Raw genomic sequence first — 17,613 nt, 5'->3', positions numbered from 1 at the left:
AGGTAGATGAGAAAGTCTTGAGTTCAGGCCAAAGGCGTTATTTATTTTTTTTTGGTGAAAAACAGCGAGCCAAGCACTGAGTAGTCTGCTGGCACCGCTGCAACCGGTGCAGTTGTGCCTCGGAATTTCTGTTGGGATGTTTACCTTGAAATTTCAATTAGTAGTAAAGGGACGTCTCTTTTAAAAAGCTGCCATGGGTGAAAAATGCATTTTATTAACAGAGTCACTGTTGAGGATTTGTTAAGATATTCAAGTAAGATTGCAAAGACACAAAGGAAGAGTTCTCTCCTCACAGCTTTAAACAGCTGGCTCTCAGAATCCGAATCTGGTTTATTGCCAAGTGTGAAGGGACTTGACTTGTTTTGATGCATAAACAATAAACAAAGCAAGTAGAAAAAAACATCAGGGAAGATAAAAAAAAAAGCAAGCATTGCAAGTTAAACAGAAGGATTAACAATAAAATATGGAGGGGGGGCTGTATGGTTTTGTGCAGGAATGTGGCAGGGAGCGTGCAAGTGCTTTGTTTCATGTCCCCCACTGATCACTCTGCAAAAGAAGAAAATCCCTGGAGGTGAAATATCAGCCTGAAAAGGAAAGTGTGAAGGAACGTATTTACATAAATGTAAATGAATGTGGAGGCAAAGGGGAGGAGAACCTTCAGCACAAACCCGGAGCGTCATGTTAAAAGAGTTCGACAGCGCTAAAACTAAACTGGTATAAAATCCAAGTTAGTTTGTTTCCCAAAGCTCAGACACATTTTGCAGACGTTTGTTTGGCTTCACCCCAGTTTACCAGTGGAAGTGGCTTATACTTATGTTTGGAACAAAAAGTTCAAATAAAGCTATCTGCAGCTACTGTGATAGAAATGTGGTGACACCTTAATGCAATTAAAAGGTAAACACAGTCTCATACAGTAGACCTCAACATCATACGTGATCAATAGCATCTTTATGAAATGAGCCATAGTCCACATACTGTTTGATGTGTCAGTAGCAGCGTGTGACCACGAGGTGGCAGTGTAGCCCTACTGTATATGATCACCATTTACTCTTTATACATTCAATCAATTATTTTATCGTTGAATTTCGTACCTTTTCTTTTAGAACTGTAGTCATATTAAAAAAATATATTTTATCAACCCCTATGTGTGTGAAAAGTGTTTATTATTATTTTAAGTTACTCTTGATTTCCTCATCTTATAAATCACAACACACTGTTAAAGATTAAACCACCATCAGTAAATGAATTAGTCAGAATTAACTTCACCTTCACCAACTACAGCAGTAACACGCTGCTATGGACAGGTTGCATTAATCAAATGGAACACATTATCTACTGACTGACGCTCGGCTGGGAATTTCTTTGTTTACATTTTTTTATTGTTTGTTGTTGCAGGGATCAAACAAATACATGATGTGTTAAAATGCTTATCTTCAGAAGCACTGGGGTATGTCGTTATCTTCAGCTGCTGAACCGGGCCAGCTGTTTTCTATCTGATTCCAGTCTCAATCAATCTTCTCTTGAACAACTCCTGGCAGAAAAACAAATAAAAGCTAATCCGAAAAAAATGAACCATGCTATAATTAAGGGTGCTTTCACATCACAGGATCCCAGGCTCTGATCTGAGAACACACCACCCGAGTCCGGTCCGTTTGATTGGTGTGTGAACACAAGTGCATCAAAACAAGGCAGTGTGCTGCTATGCTGTGTGTTGTGTTTGCTTCTTCTTCTTTGCGTATATTGGCGGATGGCAAACCAACTAGGTGAATACAGCTATGTACACAAGTGTACTCGGGTGTGAAATGACATGTGAAGCCGAGAGGGAAGGGGGTCAAACATGCTGCAATAAATACATAATAATATATTTTTTGGCCACTTGGCAGCACCAGAGAGAAGCTGGTCACAATATCTCATCATCTTTTAAGTTGATATGAAGAATCTGTTGGAAAGCGTATTCTTTTTTTACTCAGCCAGCAGTATGTATTGTATTGTAAAATGTATTTGTATTTGTGTTTCTGCCCAGCTGGTAAATGTGATTGCAATTGTCTTTCCAGCTCTGCTTTTGGTCTTTCAGGGGAAATATCTGGCTTTTTCAGCTGTAAAATGCTCCACTGTGTTCACCAGCCAGCCGCTTGGAGCGTTTACCTGCCTGAAAAGAGCCACTATGAGAGCGGTGAGAGAGGACCAGTCCAGTGTGTTACAATGAGCTGAAACTCACCTGAAAGCAGAGCGGAGCTGAAGATTCAAGGGGACAATCCTCTGTGAGTTCCTCACGACACACGACCACTTTCACATTGTCATTCGATACATTTATATTCACATGTTTGTTATATGTATTTTATTATGTTTGTCAGTTAAGATTTAAAAAAGAAACATCAATTATAGCTCCACTAAGTAAACATCTGGATACTTCTTTCACGGCTGACACTGACATGATACTCGGCAGTAGACTGTTTTTCAGCGTGATGGAAACAATTCAATTAAACAACTTTATTTAGTTCAGTAATCCATAAATCAATGGTTTTGCATTTATGATCCTAAAGTTTAATGAGGCCGGCATTCACCGCAAGCTACTTTATTGGTAGATTCAGAGGCCTAGCCCGTAACAAACGTGCGTTTCTGTCTCCAGTGTTATTACATCAGTGATGAAGTAGAGCCAGCGTAACCATTCAAATTAATAGAATCAATATTCACTTTAAATTACTTGGCAGGCCTGCTGTTTTCTGACACCTCCAATGGATGCGTTTGACAGGCAGCAATTACAAAATTTGTCGGCCACCTGCGAATTTCACCTCTTGCCCCCCCCTGCTGTGAGGAGTGATGATCTGTCACGGTGTCCCACCTGAACCGAACACCTCATTTAGCTCTACTCTGGCGGAGCAATGGACGCGGCGGGGATCAATACAGAGGTGACAATGAATTAATACGACGTGGTAAATTACCTGCACGCCGACATAAAATCTTTGGAGTGATCCTGGGGTTCACCAGAGAGAGGTAAGGAGGCTCGGGAGCGCTCAGAACCTTGGAAATCCATTGCTGACGTTCTGAAAACACTGGCATTAACAGTCGGCCAATCGTACTTTTGTGTGGATAATCTGCTCACAGTTCAAAAAGCAGCCTGAAGAAAGAGCCGCGCTTCCTTCCAGGCAGTTTTTTTTTTTTTTTTTCCTGCACACTGCTCTCAGCTCTCCTTGTTAAACCAGCCTCCCGGGAAGGCTGCGCGCAGTAATATAAACAGCTGCAGCGCCTACTGTGCTGAGATGTGAATAGTTTTCATCCAATGCTCTCTCTTCCTTTTTCTTTCACCCGAGCCCATGCAGTCTCCCCGGGAATAACAATCACACTTAATCTGTAGGTGTGTTCAGTGACTGCCTGAAACCTCAGCCAGTTTGTTTATATTTTTTGCTACGGGACCTTAAACACCACAGCGTGTGCGTGTGTGCGTGCGCTGGGTGCTAATCACGTATAGTTATTGTATACTGCAGATGGAAACGAGTGCAGATGGCGGAGGACTTCCTCTCCCCCTCTGCCACTGAGAGGCAGCTCTGGCAGAAGCACGCAACCTCCCTCAGCTCCTCCATCTAATGTTACAGGTGTTTGCCCCGAAGGAGGGTAGCTGCTCCAATGCCACCCATGGGTGTTGTTCCCTGAGAACACACCCCTCTTTTTTCCTACATAGCGATGCTGTAATCTAACAGCGGGGACGTTCCTGTCCTTTCCTCGCCGATGAGGCTTGAGAAGTCAACTGGATGCAGGCATAGGAAGAGAAAGGTAGAGAGACACTGAGGCAAAGGTAGAGAGGCTCCCAATTTCCCTGCTACATTGAACACATAGTTCACACGCCAGTCAGCCAATTTCACTAGCGACAATGTGTATTACGGCACTAAATTTCAAACCAAGGTTGCATGAAATGTGACAAGAAAGTGGCACAAATAGGCGGCAGTCATGTCTCCCATGATGCCGAGTCATGCTGTGAGCAGTATGAGCCATCTTGAAATGACACATCATCACGATATGGAGCCTGAAATGTGATATTATACAGTGACCTTGGTCCTTCTTATGACATTTGTGTCTCCTTCCATCACTGTAATAGTCCTGTAATAGGGTCACGGCGTGCCTGAAGGACTCAATAAGAGGTTCAGAGCGATTTTATTGTGTTTTATGGGTTTATTTTTTATCTCTTCTTATCTCCTCAATATCCTGTGGCACCTGGCAGCTGAGCAACAGGGACCTTAACACTCTCAGTGGCAACTTTTCGTTATCGCTCAGTTTATGAACAGTAATACTCCTGCAGGTACGTGTAACTCCACCAGTTTTGCACATGTTGGGGAGTCCTACTGCATGTGTGAATAAGTAGTATAAAGCCTTTTGTGGCTCCAGAGGAAGCTGCATGAAATCTGATAAATTGCCTCTAGTGATGTCACTCAGTGGCTTAGTAGCACTGTTTGTAATGTATGCACCAGGAGTTCTTTTTAAAACAAAGATCAAAATCTACACAGCAGGATGGATTTGGCCTTTTTTTATTCCACCCGTTCTTCTTTCTTTTCAAAACTTGAAAATAAGGCTTCAGACTTTTCCCACATACTGAGCAGTGCTCCACAAGACCTGTTTGTACGCTTCAATGTGTAAAATCGGTGGCGTTACCCTTGAAGCAGTATTTAAATGTAGCTCAGATTCAAGGCAGTTTAATCCGTAACAAGACATACTACTGTATTATATGTACGCATCATACATCGTGTCAGTTAATCTTCTTATGCAAGGTATTTCATAGCAATGTCTGCTGTCACATACAGGTACTGGAGTAAAAAATACAATGTCTGCCCTTTCAGAATAGATTGAAGTGGAACTGTAAGGTATAATTACATGGAAATAAATCAAATAATTCATAAGCACATCAAACTTTTACTTGGAGACAACTTGCAAAAATGGAATTAGTCCCATTTTACGCATATAGTTACTTTTCACCGTTGGAGTTGACGCATAAATTCTCAGTCAGAACAAGGAATAACTCGTATCAGAAGATCTTTAACATGAACTGCTTACAGATTTATTCTGTTCTCTGTCCAGATTTATAGAAAATGCATGGCTATTAAAACAGAGTACAACACTGTATCCAACATAATAAAACATGTTCTTTTATTGATTCATATGCCCTAAGATGCTCTCTTTTTTTTTTATTTGAAGAATTGTATATGAGATGTTATGCACCCATCTTTGTGTTGTTATTGTCAGTGTCATGTAAGCTTAGTTGGGCCGGGATCGATGTACGGTCTTGTGCTTTTGTAGATTAATGCCTTTAATCTCTACTTTGTTTAACCTCTACCCCTGCTTTTACATCCATCTAATATGTGGTTCATTTTGGAGTAAATCATGTAAAATTATCACCCTTTCATGACAATGTCATATCATTAGTGTGAATGTGGCACTAAGTGTGTTTATGACGAGATGATCTTGTGGTTCAGTCAGTACAGACTCATTCTGAGCATCGTTCAAGTCTCCAGAACTACATTCTGAGCTCCCGCTTCCAAAGAAACCCAAAATTGTCACGCTGACTTCTGGCAACAATACATTTTATGCAGACGTCGACAATAACTCCAGTTGATGGAATGGCACAGTAAGAAAAGACACGAGTCTTGGGTTTTAATATTTCACTCAGTGTGATATACAATATCTTCAGGGAACAGTTGGAACTGCTTTGAAAGAAGATGATCTTTTTTGGATTCAATCAATGGATGGGTGTTTTTTAATGCTACATAATGTGCTAAAATACGGACTCGTCTGTGAGATTTTGTGAGTGATCTTGCTGCACGTTTTGAACAAGTTGAAGTTTGGTAGGGCTGTGTTGAGTGAGAACGGAATAATAATCTAGCCAGGATATAATGAAGGTTTGCAAATGACAGTTTCTAGATTAGCATGGGATCTAATTTTTGTGATGTTGCGTTGTTGAAGGAAGCACGACTGACTGACTGCTTTCACCTGTTGTTGTTAAGGTTGCTGTCAAAGATAAAGCCGTGTCGGATTATTTATCTTGTAAACAGATATCAGGACATTTTCAAGTTTACTCTTTTACTCCTCTCATGAAGCATCATTAACCGATAACTAGTTGAATGAATGCTTAATAACAAACCATAGCAAGAACCATAATGTTTAATGAAAGAATGAATAAAATGAATTCTCACAAGTTTTGAAGAATTAAACTCACCTGTTAATTAATCTGAATGTGTGCATGTAATGATTTAGTCATTGATTCCGGGGAAAAGACTGTTGATATCTGAATTTGCAGCCAGACAACCACGCCCATCAGTGCTCATTCAGGTGGCCAATTCTTACATATTGCACCTTTAATACAAATGGGTGTGTGTTATTGTGTCAAAATAGCCTTAGAATAAGGATGGCAATAAATGCATGAATGAAAATGTATGTAACGCAATAAGTGAAGCTTCTTTTATTTCTTTCAAACGACTGTATTACAGTGTGTTGTAAATCATTTCTTTGCCTGTTCATATACTGTTATAAATGTTAAATACAAGAGGTTAAAGGGGCATTCCGTAGCTTTGGAGAGAAAATTATTTAAAATCAGAATTTTTATATTTACCGTATCAATAAGGTAATAACACAAACCTAGAAATATATATATATATTTTTTTACATGAGTGAATAAACAAGCTGTTCTCAGACATCCTCAAGAACACTGTTTGGAGCTAGGTGGCAGGGTCCGCCACATATAAACCAAGTAAAACAGTATGAAATTAAAATCCTTTAAGGTCAGTTTGTTTGTTCAGTTGTGATTAGACATAAATGGTCAGTGAAGATCTTTCTCTTCTGATTAAGATTCCTTCCACAAAACTACACTGTGCAGGTTTAAAAGCTTTTTTATTTTTATTTTGTACCTGCTCAAAACCCATCTTGTGTTCCTTTAAACATCATCCAGCACATGAGTGTGTAGTACGATGCAAAGACAATGTCTGTGTGTCCTCAACAGTGTGAGCCTGTGTCTTCACTCTGACCGGTGTGTGAGTGTGTGTGCGTGTGTGTGCGTGAGGCTGTGAGCAGCAGAGAGGCTCTGCAGGAAGCTCTCTCAGTCATAACTGTGTGAGCAGTGAGACAGGAGCAGGGCTCGGAGCTGCCTGCAACACCTCCTCTCTCCTCAAACTTCAGTCGACTTTTTCTGAATTACGCGCACGAGGAAAACATTTTGGAGTTTCATCTGATGGATTTGCATGATCACACATTGGATTTGTCGCGGGAGTTTGAGGGGTTCTATATGGATGAGAGGAAGTTTTTGCAGGATCTGTGGTCGTTGGGCTGCTGCGATGGTTTTTAGTGATTCTGTGCTGTGATTTTTTTTTCCCCCCTCCTCAAAGCGCGCACAGCTCCAGTCCGCTCCTGCTGTCATGGAGAACCTCACCATGGAGAACATGACTGTGGAGAACGACACGTCTCTGCAGGACAACCAGACCCTGGGTATTTGGACTGACTACACAGTTGAGTACAAAGTGGTCAGCGTGTTTTTGGTGTCCCTCATATGCGGGGTGGGCATCGTGGGGAACGTGATGGTGATCCTGGTGGTGCTGACCACCAAACACATGCGGACTCCCACCAACTGTTACCTGGTGAGCCTGGCCGCGGCTGACCTGATGGTCCTGACCGCAGCCGGGCTGCCCAACATCACCGACGCCCTGCACGGGCAGTGGGTGTTCGGGTACGCGGGCTGCCTGGGGATCACTTATTTCCAGTACCTGGGGATCAACGCGTCCTCCTGCTCTATCACCGCCTTCACAGTGGAGCGCTACATCGCCATCTGCCACCCCATCAAGGCGCAATTCCTTTGCACTTTATCCCGGGCCAAGAAGATCATCATGCTGGTGTGGGCGCTCACCTCCGTCTACTGCGTCATGTGGCTCTTCCTGTCGGACACCAAGAAGTTGGTGTACGACAACGTGGTGCTGCTCAGCTGCGCCTACAAGGTGTCCAGGACTCACTACCTGCCCATCTACTTCACGGATTTCGCGGTGTTCTACGTGCTGCCCCTCATGCTGGCCACGGTTCTGTACGGACTGATCGCCCGGATACTTTTCCTCAAACCGCTGCCTTCACACCCGAAGGAAAGCACCAAGAAGTGGAGGAAGGAGACGAGCCAGGGAGGGAGGATGATCGGAGCCAGCTCCTCCAGCAGCACCACGGCTGCGTCCCGCAGACAGGTGGGGACAGTGTTTGTTCATTCACATGTTCACTGTGTGGTGATGGAGGAGGGGAGCGAGTCCAGCTGCATCACAGGTGTCAGCTAGATTCCACGTTTGAGGGATGCTTTTCAACCCTCCCATGCTCACTTGCTTTAGAAATGATATGTAAGTCAGAGAGGAGCACTTTGGATCATGTCATGAAAATAGAGGGGAAAAAAAAAACATTTGACAACAAAATATAGTTATGAGGATAATGGTGTAACTATCAGGAACAGTTAGATAATGTTTCCAGTGACTCTGAACACTGGGGCAGATTTACTAAAGACAGAGCCCACCGATATTTTGTGGGCTGATGCCGATATCCATGTGGGAAACAGTGGACTCAGGATGTTTGAGGGGCAGGGGCGAGAAACATGAAAGGGGCACCAACTGTATGTGAGGGGGCACCAGCGTGCAGGAAGTTGTGATATATTGTATTTATAGTGAAGAGAGGGCACTGTGGGGCGCTCTTTACGGCCCTTTCGCTGCATGTCCACCAGCGCTAGGGAATAAAAAGTTTATATATCAATTTAAATGCCAATATACACGTTTCTTTTCTTTTCTTTTTTTAAATTTTTTTTTCATTCTTTTGCAGTGATCTCTCAAATCACCCATCACTTGTGAACAAAGATATGTAACAGACGCAGGATATTTTACAATTTGACAAAAAGCACCGAAACAGTAAACCACACTTGGAATTTGATAATTATCAACAGTTATCCTAAGCATCTTTTTTCATCATCATATTTTCTCAGAACCAATCAGAAAAGATATACACCAGTACTGTATCTGTTGACATGTGTTTTACTTTTTTTTAAGACCCCACTTTATGTCAAATCTTTGCCATGTTTTCCCCTTTAATCACTTTGTTAATTAATGACTAATAATGAACAAAAAAGTCATTTACATATTAAGAAATTGACTTTCTTATGGTATGATTTAGTTAACTCCCTGATAGAACAAACTGTTTTAAAACTACAGTAACAGGAATTTTGATTTGATTTGTGCTGCTTAAGAACACCACTCGCAGATACAGAGCATATGAAAATGAACTGTACATATAAGCACAGCAGGAGTCCCTCACACAAATACCAGAGCCCGACCAATACTCGATTTTTGGGGCTGATGCCGATAAGGATACAAAAAGAAAAATCCAATATTGGACGATATACACACACATATATTTCCCTCAAACTTGGTAATCAAAAAATCGTGACAAAAATATGTCCCAGAAGCAGGATACTTTAAAATTGAGCAATACACTTTAATTATAAAATTACCCAAGCGTTTGGGCGTTGCATATTGCGCATTATTGCTGATGGATCACGGAGCCATTAACGTGTTACACTGAAGCCGTATGGCGAGGCAGAGTGTCATCATTTGAAGCTCGAGGCTGCTGATCAAGCTGCCGTATCTGATGAGTTTGGAGTGAGAACTTGACGTCTGAATTGCTGTTAAAGTCCGATGCAGATCAACGATACGCCAATATCGGCTGAGGATATCCATCGGGCTCTACCAAACATCCAAACAGAATTAATTCAATGATGTTCCTTCTGAAACGAGTCATCAGTCAAAAAGTTCTTCTCTGATGAAACAATGTTTAGTTTGTTTTCTGAGCTGTTAAAGAAGACCTTGGGTCTGCAGGAGCATGACATACATTATTCATACATACAATCTTTTTTTAAAATTTCAAATGCACTTTATATTCAAATTTGTTTGCACTCAGTCTGATACACAGCGCAATGAAGTGCTGCCAGCACTCATTCACTTTCATATTGAGTCTGGTGTGAAGTGAAGTGCAAGAACAGCCAGAACTCAGTCTCCCCCCCCCCCCACCTTTTTTTTTATTTTTATAGGTGGAATAGAGCTGACCAGCCTTTTTAAAACTCTAAAACATAAATCCACACAGCACCTCATACTCCAAGCTGAGTCCAATAGACAAAAGTGAAAAGACAGCAAGGTTTTTCAGGATCACGCTTTATTATATGCGGATGAATGCTTTCCCTTCGCAGAGCTCATGTCGCAGCCACATCCATCCAGTGTTTCATCTTCCTCTGACATTGTCTTCATCCTGTTAAAAGCCTATAACACCCTCTAAAGAGTCCCTACTTTGTTAACATAAACAGAATCCTCTGAAGGCACAGACACGCCGTGCCAGACGCACACAGGTACATAGCCGAGCTAGAAGTTTGTTGATCAGATCAGTGGAAGAAGCCTTCCTGGAATGACAGGGGGTGTGGTACCCTGAGGGGGCTCCACGCTCTATTGGATAGTCTAATCAGCCCCAACTCAAATATAGGCTTTTCCTCCATCAGCATACACTAGTTTGTGTTTTTTTTCTGCACACCCACACACACACACTCACACGTGTTCCTGGTGGTCAGCTGCACGCCCAAGGAACAATTGCCACAGCGCACCGTGCACCTTACTGAATTACCTAAAGGTCAAGATGTACTGAGGAACTCAGATTAAGTATTTCGCTCACTGATGACACCGCCAGTGCCCCTATCCAATCCAATTAGACTCACCTGGCTGCAGCTGAGGCGACACAGTATAAATATGGATAAGATTTAATTACATACACGTTTCACGTCAGGATCCGGTAATTATATTAACTAACCCGCGCTTTGTTCAAATCGCGTATACCGATTTTATTACTCCTGCTACCTTGAAATAATCAACAGCTCATGAATAAATAGTGAATATTTCATGAGACCTGCAATCAGAAAGGTCTACGATGCTGACATATTTGTATTAATCTTCAGGTCGCGATGTTGCTTATTGTTGCTTTTGGAAAGACTGTTTTAATTGCCCAGAAAATGATTTCACTGTTTGATTATTTATAAAGAAAAAATTCGGTGTGAGGTACACATAATTTGTATGATATTTCCGCACAGAAAATATTGTGATCTGGTATACAGAGTATGTTTTCCCCCAAAAGAAACTTGTGGCACGTCTGGTCATCAGGAAAACGTCGTAGGACACGTCTTGATCTGTTTTTGGTCAGTTTATTTCCAGCAAAGAACTGACAACTCTGTGGGGATAACTTTGCAGAAACACGGGACCACAAATCTAAAATATAAACTGCGAGGCAAAAGAACCATATTTCCCCCCAAAAAATATTGCAAATAGCTTCAAGGTGAAATGCAAATAAATGTGACTTGTATCTAAAATCACAGCATCAGCAGGACCGTGTGGCCTGTCTTTTGGTTCGGCATTCACGCTTCATTCACAGTCACCTTTACGTGGTCACAGTGGTGAATGGACTCTGCGCGGTACGGCTCTGCTGAGCTTCTTTTTCAGTCAACCTGCCAGGAACACTGGAGAGTGTCCTAAGAACTTCAACGCTAATGTCATTTAGGCAGTAGCACATCCTATAAGTAGAACTGTCAGTTTTCATGAATTATTTATGAAACCTGACACCTCACTGCTGACGATGGAGTGTACTCTTCTGTTTTTTTTTGTTTTGTTAGCTACATGGCTAAGCCAGCTCAATGTGGAAACACTCTTAAAGACTGTGTGTTTTCAGGCCATTTTGGTGACCGCACTTAAACGCCACGTCATTGGAAAAAAAGGCTAATTCCTTGTCACTTGTCATCCTCCTCATTCCTCAATAAACTGTTGAAAGCTGATGATAACAGTTATCAACAGGTGTTGAGCAGTATGACAGCTTCAGTTATTAGACCACTGTTCAATGTTTTCCTGCACTCCATCTTCACCCATAATGCATCACCCTCACTACTGTGTGATCACATTCTTGTCTGTTGTGAGCAGGATTAGGATCTTGTTAACTGCTAAGCAGTCAAACAGCTTCCCTTAACTGACATGGTTTCACACAGTTTTTACTACATTTGATATGTTTTGTATTTCTGGTTAACACAACAGACTTTTCTGTTCACGTAACAAGGAGGAAAATGATGTCATTTCCAATTTTCCATCGTGTCACCTGCTGGAGATGCCCCTAAAGTTGCGGCAGCCCTTTTGTTTCATCTTTCAGCACTGACCAATTAATATGTTCAAGAATGCACACTATTAACTATTTACCTTGTAATCATTTCTGCGTGTTAATAAATCTATTTTTAAGGAGAAATTGTGACAATGGGGGGTCTTTTTTCCAATTTTTATGTTGGTTTTTAATCCATTTTTCATGTGTGGTTGCTTTACGAGCATACTTTGGTAGGCCAATACGACCTGATTTGAACACTTTGTTGATCATGAATGCATCCCACTGTGAAGGCAGGCAGTGAAACTAACCTCCTGCCAATTGTCATTACTAGACATGAATGAACTTTTGTCATTACTCCTGGAGTACTATCTAAATGGCTTTTTTGGACCCAAAAAAATCAATCATCTGATGAAGCAACATGAGACATGCGTCATTTGCTGCTTGTTGTTTTTAATGTAATTGTTAATGAAATAGCCTCAATTAGGATCTTGGTGTGCGCTGGATCATAGATTATTTTGGTTCACTGGTTTGTCCTGCACCCACATGAGAAGTGAAATCTTCCGTTTTTTGGGATATTCAAGTTTCGCATTGAAGCAAAACATCAAACTGAATATTCAGCAAAGGAGGGTTTCCCTCTTCTGAATTTGGTACTCTGGCATTAAGCCCGACCAAAATTCCAGTCACACCATCAATATTTGAGCAGGAGCGTGGCTGCACCGTGTTAATCTCATTAAACACACTCACAAGTTGAGCCTTAGTTGGAGCGGCAGCTGTGTTCACAGACAAGATACAGCGTGTCGTGTCGTGACCACACTTTGTGCATCTATCACAGCCCTAAAGTTACAATCCTTTAGATTTCAGTCCCTCTGATCTGTTGATAATCTCTGTTGAATTTTCATTTAATACTACAGGTCCCAGAATTCATTTGTTGAGTAATCTACCTTTTCAGAAATGCAACAGAAGAACAACTGCTGTGGCCGATCACAGTGCGCCAAACAAAAACTGATCCTGTGCTGAAAACAAATTACTAAACTAGATTTTGTCTTGTAGAGCCATCTTTGGTAAAAGATTGTTCTCAGCACTGAGCTCAGTGGTAACTGAACGTAGACAGGTCTTACACAGGTATATGTCCTCTGTGACAGCTTCACAATAAGATCTACACCTGTTATGCCATTTGAATGACTTAATGTGAAGCAACAGTACCAGGAAATGTGCAATGAGAGGTTAATTAAACAGAGGTTAATCTAACATCAGTGACAGTTCCAATTACAGTAAAATACTGTACATAATTTAACAATGGATTACTGTAAATAACAAGTTTTAACTGATAGTCTTTTACAATTACATATTTAGCAGAATTATACATTTCCATTGCATAAAAACAATGTATACATCAGAGATTTCCTACAGAGTCTACAATTTGAAGGTTGCTAGCTTTGAAATAACATCATATTCACGTGGTGGTGTTTACTGCTGAGCTCAACAAATGTGACCCCCACTTCACCGATGGTAAAAAAAAAAAATTTAAACCAGCGTGAAAATGAAAAGAACAAGTTTAAGACAGGATGTTCTGAACAGACATATAACAAACACTAACAAAAAGGCACATTTGCATTTTGGGACTTCAACAGCAAACTTATCATCTAGCCTACTCAGCACATTGCATAATGGAGACCTGGGTTATGTGTTTGGCTGCAGCACTAGCGGCAGTGTCTACAGCAGAATACTGTACAGTTTTGTTTGGTTTCTTTTTTGTCTGTGTTTTAACACTGATAACCATGTTTTCACAGGGAACACTGTCTTCGACCTGATATTAACACTTGAAGCCACTGTGTAATAAAGCACTGGAAGTTAAATACTTTGTATATTTTGAGCATATTTTGTTTAAAAAGGTTATTTCCCTTATTTATTTATTTTTTTACCTATCTATTTTATTATTTATTGAGGTTGAATGTCTGTAAAAAGAAAAAAATAAAGTACAGTCTAGTGGCAGATTGCATATGTGCATCTCTTCCTATGAATCCCCCGTGCGTGGGTGGATCATTAGAATGGCAGCATCTGCCACTAAGAATGATAACTACTATAAAAGGAGGTAGTTACTGGATGTAAATAAAGAAAGAAATGCTTACCATAAATGGCATGAAAAAAAAGGAATATCATTTCCTGAAAATCTTCCGGAATGTAAACTTAAAGAAAAACACATGTATTTATTAAAGACATTTGACATGTCAGAATGGGAAAAGCACAAGTGTAAAATAACAACTACTGCTAAAATATACTAAAATAATAATTACTTCGCTGCTTCGGCTTCGGGGTCCTGGTGTTGTGCATGCTGGCTCACTGTCACACTGTCATGGATTACTGGGACGATTGAGAACAACAAAACCACCGTTAATGTTATTAGTCACAACTGTTTTTTCCGGCTATGACGAGCAAAAAGGTCTGTGACAAGGACCTCTAGAACACGTGCCTTGTACTGCTTTCTGTGATTTCGTGTATTATTTAACACATGCTTGAATTTCATCAGGTGACAAAGATGCTGGCTGTGGTGGTGATCCTCTTCGCCTTACTCTGGATGCCCTACCGGACCTTAGTGGTGGTCAACTCCTTCCTGGACAAGGCCTATCTGGACACCTGGTTCCTGCTCTTCTGCCGCCTCTGCATCTACCTAAACAGCGCCATCAACCCGGTCATCTACAACGCCATGTCTCAGAAGTTCCGCGCTGCCTTCAAGAAGCTGTGTCACTGTGGCCCTCAGCGCATGGAGAAACCACCGTCCTACAGTGTGGCGCTGACCTACAGCGTCATCAAGGAGACGTCCAATGGGGAGAGTCCCGACCACTTCACCACCGAAATGGACGACGAGATAAACACGCCGTCAGATCAGTACTTACCTGCTAGCATCCTGCCAAGTGCTAAGAAAATGCCATTCAAGGAGCCTTGCCCGTCTGGGGGTGATGTCAAAGCCTGACTCGCCACCTAAAAAAGGATTCTGATGGCTGCAGTACGGATTCACCTGTGGGACATTTGAGAGTAGTTTTTCATTATGCATACCAAGACACTTCCAATTTCATTCCTCTAAGGTGTTTTCACTCAGAAATATTTCTTTTATTTCACAAGACCATTTGCCAAAAGCTAAATTGGATGCTGTGAAATGAGTTGACCCATAGGCCTTTTAGCATTTTGTACAAAATAAGTGAAGGGAGATTTCAGGACTCTTTTAAAAGTACAGTTTATTGATTCATACATATACGGCAGCAATTATTCGGTTCTGCAGAGGAAGTTGTCTGAAATGTAGGAATCACCATATTAACACAGGATGTGATTTAATTTGTCCTTTTGATAAAATGCAGAGACACCTTTGAAATAAACTTCAGCTTAAACTGTTATAGGAAAAAGGTACATGAGAGCAGTTAGTGTCATGGAGTTTATCCTATGGTTAAGTGACTGGATTCTCTCTCCAGTCCAACCGAGACCCTTAAGTAAATACTTCACATTTAACAGTGGAAAGTTTAAGCAGTTGGTTCTATAGGGCTGGGGTGGGGGGGTGGGGGGGTTATGGCAAAACATTTAATCAAAGTTTAATCAAGACATGTATTAAGTCACTGTTCTCTGATGAGCTCAAGATTCCCTCGTTGGATGCACAATCAGAATGGTGATCAAGAATCGTGCGTGCTGCAGTCAGAATAACTAATTATTTATACAAAAATAAACAGAAGATCTTTAAACGTTCTCTCAGTGTATCCTGGAGTGTGAAAATGTTTACAACCATGGAGCTTACATTTATGTTGGGCCAGGTTACCTCATCAGTTATTATGTTAGCCTACCCGTTCCTGTGGCTGGGTCTAATTACTGGCAAGAGTACAAGCACTCTGCCCCGCCAGCAGCCAGCTTAAACATACACTAGCCCGTAGCTCTCATTTGGGACTTTGTCGTCATCTTTGCGCCCAACAAGGCATTAGGAACAAGAGTAACGCCATGCTAAAGGTTTTTCCGTAATAAAAGTGTTCGTCTGTCATCGAACTACAAACCATGTGATGTGTTAAGCTAACGCAAACACTGCGCCCTCCCGCTGTGCCTATCCTGGAAAGGGGGTGTTGTGTTAGAAATCCAGTAATTACACCACAGTTACTAATCTGTTACATTGTTACTTTGACAGTTTGGGTGTTGACTTATATGAAACTTGACTCGCTATCTGTTTTGCTGATTTGATGGTGCGTTTGAGGACGCACATAGTGGTGTACCTGGTCCAGGCGCTGGAGGTATGGGGGGGTTGCATAGCTGACCCAAAAGGAAATGTGACTCTCTGTAACTCCAAAGTTTTCTTAGCTGTCTTGCTAACGGGACATGACGCAATCACTACGGCTGATGTCAGTCCAGCTGATCGTCAGTAAATATTAGGGATGAGCAAGTCCTGTAGTATATATACGTGTATCTGTTTGCTCTACAAAATGAACGGTAGCCGTGTCCGTACTCGAAATGGGCGGGGTTCAAACTGGAATATAAGCCTGAAATTGATATGGGTTTATTGAGGTGGCCATATTTACTATCTATTAGAAAACAATGAGCACAATTGCCTTAGAATTGAGCTTTAGATGAATGTCTCTGATCACAACAGCAAGAGAACGATTTCCAAAACGTTTTCATGAACTTCGAGGAATAAACAATAGTCAACCACCCAATGAGGATTTACAACTCGACATAATTTGCTTGGATGATACTCAAACTCGTCAAAAGTAAATTGTCTGTAATGGTTACCCATTTGAATACCCCACTCAACCCAAGTAAGTCCCTCCATCCTGTAGGCTGGCTGGTGTTAAACCACAAATCTTAAGTAAGAATAGTAACATGTTTGGTGAACAATTACTCAAATTACTCTTGCAGTTGAGTAAGTATCGTTATCACTTTTTAAACAGGTCATATGTAATGTGTAAATGATTAGAATTTTTAGGGAAGTTGTTGTAAAAAAAATTTTATTTCTGTTTTGAGGCTGGGTTAATTGTTCAGTTTATCTACAGTGGATCAAAGTTTATTATTTTTCGTATTGACGAAATGTCCTATCTATCGTCTAGCCCTAGGATACCATGGCACACCTTCTCAGCGGTGTCCCGGTTTTACTCGCGGCAAGTCTTTCCTCTTTGTTCTCGTAGCTTCCCGCCTGAAACCATGTAATTCAAATGAGTCCAAATGCACAACACTGTGACATTTCAATCTCGCTACAAGAGAGAAAGCACAGATAGGGCATTACACGACCTTTGAAAAGGCCCGTGTAAAGAAAAGGACACACATTACAGACATTCATTATACCTGCTGTGACAATTTTAAGACGCAAATGATTTCTGCAGGGAAAGCAGTCGGAAACCTTGTGCCACACACTGCTGCCTCAGGCAACAGAAAAGGAAGACAAGTGAAGTGACCTTATGGTTTCGGGGGAACACAAGACAA

At 41.3% G+C, this 17,613-nt stretch overlaps 1 protein-coding gene across 1 annotated transcript; it reads left to right on the top strand.

Moving 5' to 3' along the window:
• The first annotated feature begins 2,137 nt into the window (after positions 1–2,137).
• trhra (thyrotropin-releasing hormone receptor a) lies at positions 2,138–15,697 on the top strand. Its single transcript, XM_030392875.1, has 3 exons — positions 2,138–2,261; positions 7,365–8,201; positions 14,696–15,697. Exons 2-3 carry the CDS (start codon positions 7,395–7,397, stop codon positions 15,137–15,139), a joined length of 1,251 nt encoding a protein of 416 aa, XP_030248735.1. The 5' UTR covers positions 2,138–2,261; positions 7,365–7,394; the 3' UTR covers positions 15,140–15,697.
• Positions 15,698–17,613: the final 1,916 nt, after the last annotated feature.

This window comes from Sparus aurata, chromosome 17, assembly GCF_900880675.1.
Source record: "Sparus aurata chromosome 17, fSpaAur1.1, whole genome shotgun sequence".
In the NCBI taxonomy this organism is placed as follows: Eukaryota; Metazoa; Chordata; class Actinopteri; order Spariformes; family Sparidae; genus Sparus; species Sparus aurata.
The sequence above is the reverse complement of the archived record's forward strand: the minus strand, read 5'-3'. Positions and strand labels throughout refer to the sequence as shown.

What these genes read in the sequence shown, in the direction of transcription:
- trhra (XM_030392875.1), top strand. Translation starts at nt 7,395, where the DNA reads ATGGAGAACCTCACCATGGAGAACATGACTGTGGAGAACGACACGTCT. An exon ending in CGGCTGCGTCCCGCAGACAG is followed by an intron (nt 8,202 to 14,695) that starts GTGGGGACAGTG and finishes GAATTTCATCAG; the next exon opens with GTGACAAAGATGCTGGCTGT.